Here is a 6673-nt window from a genome sequence, read left to right as displayed (position 1 = left end):
CCTGCTCAGGGGTGACTTGGCCTCTCCCACGCCCGGGTCCTCGCTCATGCCCGGCCGTCCCTGCCCGCAGCCGCGACCACGCGCGCTGCCGGCGGCGAGGGGCACCGATGGCCTCGAGCGGGCTCTCGGCTGATGACCCCCCCCACACTCTCCGAGGCTCTGCACACGCGGACGGCGGCGGGTTGGGGTTTTGCGGGTGGTTTTTTTGGAGGCCACCGACGTGCTCAGCGCGCGAGGCTGCAGCAGGAGCTGCCGCGCTGCATGGAGGGCGCGCGGCCCCCCGCCCCGGCTCCCCGGGCCCTGCCGGCCCGCGCGCCCCTGCCCAGGCCGTGGCAAGCCCCGAGGCGGGGAGCGGCAGGACCGGGGGCCCGAGCGGCGGAGCCGTGCCCGCCCCGCGCCCACGATGCCGGCGGGCAGTGCGGCGGCGGACGGCAGCGCGCGCCCCAGCCCCGCCCCGGCGCAGACAAAGCACCCGCCTCCCATTGGCCCGTTCGGCCAACGCAGCGGCGGCTGCCCGCGCGGCGCGGCCAATGGGCTCATTGACATGCAAATCAGAGGGTATAAGTGGGGCGGCGCGGGGCGGGGAGCGGGCCCGGGCGCAGCCGCCGCAGGGGACCGGAGCGGAGCAGCGCAGCAGCGCAGCGCGGGTCCGCCGGGCCGCGCCATGGCGCCCTCCTTCCGGCCCGGCAAGGGCCGCCCGCCGCGGGGGGACGAGGGCTGCGCGGGGGCCAGGGCCGACAGGAAGGTGAGCGGCCGCGGCCGGCCGGCGGGCGGGGCCGGGCGGGAGGGCGGCGGGCTGACGGCGCTGTTGTCTCCGCAGACGAGGAAGCCGCTGGTGGAGAAGAAGCGCCGGGCGCGGATCAACGAGAGCCTGCAGGAGCTGCGGCTGCTGCTGGCCGACAGCGAGGTGAGGCGGCGGGGCGGGGGCCGGGGCCAAGGCAGCGGGGGCCCGGGGCCGCGCTGACGGCCGCGGCGCCCCGGGTCAGTTTCAGGCGAAGCTGGAGAACGCGGAGGTGCTGGAGCTGACGGTGCGGCGGGTGCAGGCCGTGCTGGAGCGCCGCTCCCTCGGTGAGTGCCGGCGGGGCGGCGGGGGGCCGGCCCTTCCCGGCCCGGCCCGCGCCTCACCGCGCTCCCCTCTCTCTCCCGCGGCGCAGAGGGCGGGCGGCTGCACCGCGAGGCCAGCGAGCGCTTCGCCGCCGGCTACATCCAGTGCATGCACGAGGTGCACACCTTCGTCTCCAGCTGCCCCGGCATCGACGCCACCACGGCCGCCGAGCTGCTCAACCACCTGCTGGAGTCCATGCCCCTCGACGAGGGCGGCTTCCCGGACTTGGTCGCGGACGTTTTGGCAGATCCCACCCTCGGCCCCTGGCCTGGCAGTGAGGCGCTGGCCCCGGTGGCCAAGGCCTCACTGGGCCTGGCTCTCCCTGCCTCGGCGCCCTCACCTTCCCCCAGCGAAGAAACCTGCTCCGACTCGGACGAGGCGGAGGCTGAGCCGGGCCAGACCTCCACAGATGGACTGGACGCTTCCCCGACGCGCAGCCTGCCTTCGCCTAGTTTACCCAAATCGATGTGGAGGCCCTGGTAACGGAGGAGCGTGTGGGAGTCAACGCAGACCTACCTAGTGGGGAGACCAGCCGGGCTCCGTGCTCCCCTGCAGCCCTCCGAGCACCACGGGGCACTGCCAGTGTGCGGGCAGGCAGCTGGCATCGCTGCGTTTTGAGACTGCATCAATGGCACTCTGACACTGTCAGGCCCTGACAGGCTAATAGCAAAACACGTTAACATTTCGTCTGTGTGTATGTGTGTGCGTGTGTGGCATTTTGTAACTTTAGGGGTGGTTTTTATGAGAGGTTGGGGAGGGGATCGGGGTGGGGAGGGGGGGACCTGGTTTTTAGTAGCAAAGCTCTTTGGTGGATACACAGCAGTTATTTTATAACCCTGTCTCTTTCTCTTGGCCCTTATAAGTGGCCCAAATATCACTACCTTTTTCTTTAAAGAAAAAGCCCTTGTGCATTTTAAATCGTGATGGTTAACTCCATGAGAAGCTCGAGTTAAGTCTGCATGCACAGTTTTAAGTGTTCTAGTGATAGCAAAGATCCCTGAAAGGGGTTGGTGTGGTTAGCATCTGTACGTGGTAGCAGTCTAGTCTCACCTTCAGCGAAGGAAGAGAAAACTAGAATCCTGGTGGAATTAGATGAACATTTAAAAGATATTGGTGGCAGGGTGCCTTTTAGAAATGAGTGTCTTTATGCACATTTTGCTTTTAGCACATTTGAGTTTATTGTGACTTTATGTATATTAGGGTGGCAAATTTTTTTTATTTTAATCTTTAATAAAAAATACTGAATTCACAACCGATTGCATGTATTGTGGAGTGTGATGCACTTCTAACCCATTTAAAAAATTAAAAATACAGTTCCCTATTGTTAATTATTAACAAAAGTATGTATATATTGTGGAAACACTGCTGGTAATTAAGCACTTAATTCTTGTACTGAGCATTGTTAGCTCAAGTATTGGAATTCAAATGTTTCTTTTGTTTAATACTAGAAGACACTTACTTAAGTTATTACAGTGAGCAAGGTCATACTGATGTAAGGCTGATCTGAGGCCACAGACTTCTGGGCTAGTTTGTCTGGATGCCAGTCTCAAACCTACTCTACTGGATCTGGCATCTGAAGCTGTTGCTCATACATCTACAGTCCTAACTTCAGAAGTGCTAGGCAAATCCTGTCCTGGGGCATGACTTCACAGGGGTTTTGGTTATTTGGAGGTCGTGTGTTTTCTGTTGTGTTGTTTTGGTTTTTTTTTCCTCTTGAATGCAAAGTTGAATAGAGTGTGCAATGGATCTGGAAAGTACTCTTTAAAAAAATGTTGGTAGGGGGCTGGGGGGGGACCCTCAGCACTCTTGTACATGAGGGTTTGACACCTTCCCTGTTCCTACTTTTGGGACATGCCAGGTTATTTATGCTGTGATAATACCTTTCAGAGAACTGTCATTGTAAAGAGAAAAACAAAAAGGATTGTGAAGTTGCTTAATACATGGAAGTTCCCAAACATAGAACAAGCAAGAAAGGAAGCAATCTAACTGCCAAGGGACTAGACATGTAGCTTTCTTTTGTTAACAACCCTATGGAATAATAAAAATGGAAACTAAGATACTGGTAAGACCTCTCCTTTCTAATTTTCTTTAAGTTACCTAAGGTGGGTGTTCTTATTCAAAGTTGGCCATCAGATTTGTTTGATTTTCATCCCCTTTTATGTTAAATTCCCTTTGAACTGGGGGCAGAAGGGCAAAAACCAGCTCAGCAGAGGGAGGTGAGAGCTTCTGTAGTGACCTTTCTGCTTTAGGGAGGGAGGTTAGTGTTTTGAAGTGTAAACGAAGGAGAAGCCTGGGACACTTGCACTAGAAGTTAACACCCTACACACAAGATGACCTCTCGGACTGAGCCTGCACCTCTCTAGCCCCAGTGCTAGGCCAGGTTTATTTTTATAAAGCTACTTCCCCCAGGTATCACATGGTGGTTGATACTTCACTCTCCACTTCAGCTTAATTGGCCCAGATAACAATACCTTGCCCATAATCACCAAGGGAAGTTACACATCGCAGTATGTCACCCTGCTACCCTAAGCCAGAGCCCCTTGCTTGTAACAGCTAGAAAATGCCCCTCTCTGTAAGGCAGCCGCTCAAGAGGGAGGCAAAGCCACAGCCTGTTTCCTTAGCACAACAGCAGCCACAGCCCAGCCTGTGGCTCACAGCAGCATTAGGCTGCAGACACTTGCCTGAGCTGGCTGTCCTCAGGGGTGACATCCAGGGCTGATCCTAGGCTGGGGCAGCCACTCCGGCCCCTCTGATGCTGCAGGAACACTGGAGGCAGCTTGGCTTGGCTTCATTTCCATGAGATGAAAGACTCCCAGGTTAGGGCTCTTCTGTAATGCTCCTGTGAAAGCAAGTGTAAATCCTGACACTTCAGTGACAGAAACACAGCCAAGAGTCAACATAAAAGTGCCAGCTTTGGTTCAGCAGTGGATGGGGGGGGCTAGCAGCAAAGCCACCTCTGCTAAGCAGCACTGCAGATGTGTTGCTTACCTTTCCCTGTATTGGCCCTGAAGAATCACAGCTGAAGCTGACCTTCCCTGTTTACCTGCTCCCTTTCCCATTCCTGGGTATATTGCTGCTAGCGCTGTTGTGCTTCCCACACCTGGGGTTACCCCACCAGGCTGGTGGGCCCACACAGCTCCCTGCACATCTGCCACAGCGGCTGGAGACCTGGGCACATCCCATCCCCGCTGATGCGGAAGGGAACAGGCAGAGGGGCTGCGAGCTTGCTGGCCACAGCTGCCTGGCCAGGGGCTCTCCCAAAGCCGGGGTGGTTAGGAAGAGCCACAGCAGAGGGATAACCGGCCTTTCCCCTGTGTACTTCTCAGTCCTGTATTAGCTGAAAAGAAAAAGCCAGGTCCAAGCGGTACTATGTGGAGTTTTTAAAAAAAGTGTCAAAAGTGGTTTAGAAATGTGTTAGCAATATGGCTTTTTTTTTTTAAATCCACAAATTAGGTTCACAGAAAGTTTACATCCTCTGATTAGGTGTTGCTGGATTTCTCCATTTGCATTTCTGTACCTTACCGCAAAAGTGTCAAATCTGGCACTTCCCTGACAAAGGCAGGAAGAGGTGAGCGTTTCGGGGGTGGGACTGGGGAAGGGGCAGTGGAGGGAAAGGAAGGTTTCCAGCAGCTCTGATGAAAAACCAATGAAGCCTTTTCAAGTCCTTCTTTATAGAAACTGCCTTTATTCTTTTCCATTCCAAAGTAATACAAACAGACTATCTGATCTGACAGTGCACCGCCTTGTAAAAGGAGAGAGGAACAGCACACTAACAAGAGGGCTCTCTTTTGATATGCAGTTGAAGAATAATAGAAAGAAGGGCTCATTTTCCCCTCTCTTTGCATGTCAGTCACTCACACCTGTTGCAGGGGAAAACTGCTCCTTGTTAGACCAGGTCAGCTGGGAGGATTTATAGTTCAAACCTTCTCCTAACCTCTTGGCAACACATACCAGGTCTTTTGTTGGGGCCCTCTGGCCAAGAGACAAGATCGAGCTTTCAGATTGTCCAAATCAACTTACACCTTCCTTTATCTCCCACTAGCAAGAATCACGTAGCTCTCTACAGAGTCTTCCTCTCCAAATAAATGTTTCAGTCTCTATTCCAATTAAAAAAATAAAACAGAAGAATAAAAGTTCAGTCCATCCCTCAGCAGTCAGCTTAGGGGATGCACACAGATATCATGAGGGAAATTTCTGCTAAGCAGACAGTTCATTCCTGTCTTTCCATCCAAGTTGCTGTCATTAGCAGAATGTTATTGAAGCAAGTCACAAAAAAAGGAGGATTTATTTCTATGAGAAGTTTGCTGGGATGAATGTTGGTTAGTCCTGGCATCCAGAGCCTTGCCACGTTACAGTAAACTCTTCACATCCCCAAGGGGCCATCTAGTCTTGACATCTCCAGCTCTTGGAGCCCAGTTTCAGCATTTTTCCAATTTATGGGCCCATCTCCAAGCACAGTTATGTGCACACACAGAAGCAGGTCTCCAGCCCTAAATACTCCTCCCATCCTGCATAGACACGTGGGTTTTACAAATCTGGTGTTCAGCTTTTGGAACACACAGAGACTTTTGCCCAAGCAGCTCTTTCTTTGGGCCAAACAGCATGTCTCCTGCTGAGTTTGCCCCACCAGCCACAGCTTGGATCATGCTCACTTGGACCACAGAAACACAGAAGCCAGTACGGATGGGACCCATAAAGAGAACATCTTCTTGCTCCACAGATGGGCACAATGGTTTGAACAAGGTCATGCAGGAAGCACATGGAAAACTCAAGGATCAAAGCAATCCACTAATCCAGTTGTCTTAACCTGAAGCCTATCCTTCCTCTGCTTCCTATTTTCATTTTATTGCATGAGATGCCTGGTTCCAAGTTGCATTTATACTCTTTCTGATAGAGATTTCTCGTGTCCACAGTTACCTAAATGGATAGTGTCACTACATTGTGCACTTCAAGCCTCTCAGGTTTCTGCATGAGTTAAGCTAAAGAAAAAGAAAAGGGGAAAAAAATAGTCCCTCTTCCATGGGATTTTTAGCTCCCCATACAACATTAGCATTCCATTATTGTTTTCAGCAAGTGCAATTCCTTGCACTGCATTTTAAGAAGGTTAAAAAAAAAAAAGCTGGTGCAAAAAACATTCAAACATGAAAATAACACCTTACAGCAAGAGACTTTAAGCATAATTTAGTTAAACAAGATGACGCCTGAGGGTGATTTGATTAGTTATACTGCACATATTATATTATACATATGTTGTATTGCTCACTTACCAGCTGAGGAAGTCATTGGTTCAAAAAGTCTCTTAATCCAATAAAGTAGAGCCTTAATTGCCAAGAGCTAGATAGTGGGTCCAAGCTGTTTGAAATGAGAAGGAAAAAGGTTGAAATTAGACACTGGAAGAAGCCATGAATTTCCTTTCTCTTAATGTCATCAGGTCAAGTGAGACAGAGTATCTTTCCAGAAGAAAATGCAAGTTGTTTTGGTTACAAACAAAAACTACTTAGTAAAACAACAACATACAAGCAATTATATTAGCTGATCCCTTCTGGCCTTTGATTTCTTAAGTATAAG

The 6673-nt window shown here is 51.9% G+C and overlaps 1 protein-coding gene across 1 annotated transcript; it reads left to right on the top strand.

Annotated features, from left to right (window-relative positions):
- Positions 1-616: 616 nt before the first annotated feature.
- Positions 617-3130, top strand: LOC137666557 (transcription cofactor HES-6-like). Its single transcript, XM_068406645.1, is given in 4 exon segments — positions 617-745; positions 821-907; positions 987-1140; positions 1143-3130. Coding segments are annotated over 4 exon segments (768 nt in total). The 5' UTR covers positions 617-664; the 3' UTR covers positions 1589-3130.
- Positions 3131-6673: the final 3543 nt, after the last annotated feature.

This window comes from Nyctibius grandis, chromosome 8 (genome assembly GCF_013368605.1).
Source record: "Nyctibius grandis isolate bNycGra1 chromosome 8, bNycGra1.pri, whole genome shotgun sequence".
NCBI classification, from domain to species: domain Eukaryota; kingdom Metazoa; phylum Chordata; class Aves; order Nyctibiiformes; family Nyctibiidae; genus Nyctibius; species Nyctibius grandis.
The sequence above is the reverse complement of the archived record's forward strand: the minus strand, read 5'-3'. Positions and strand labels throughout refer to the sequence as shown.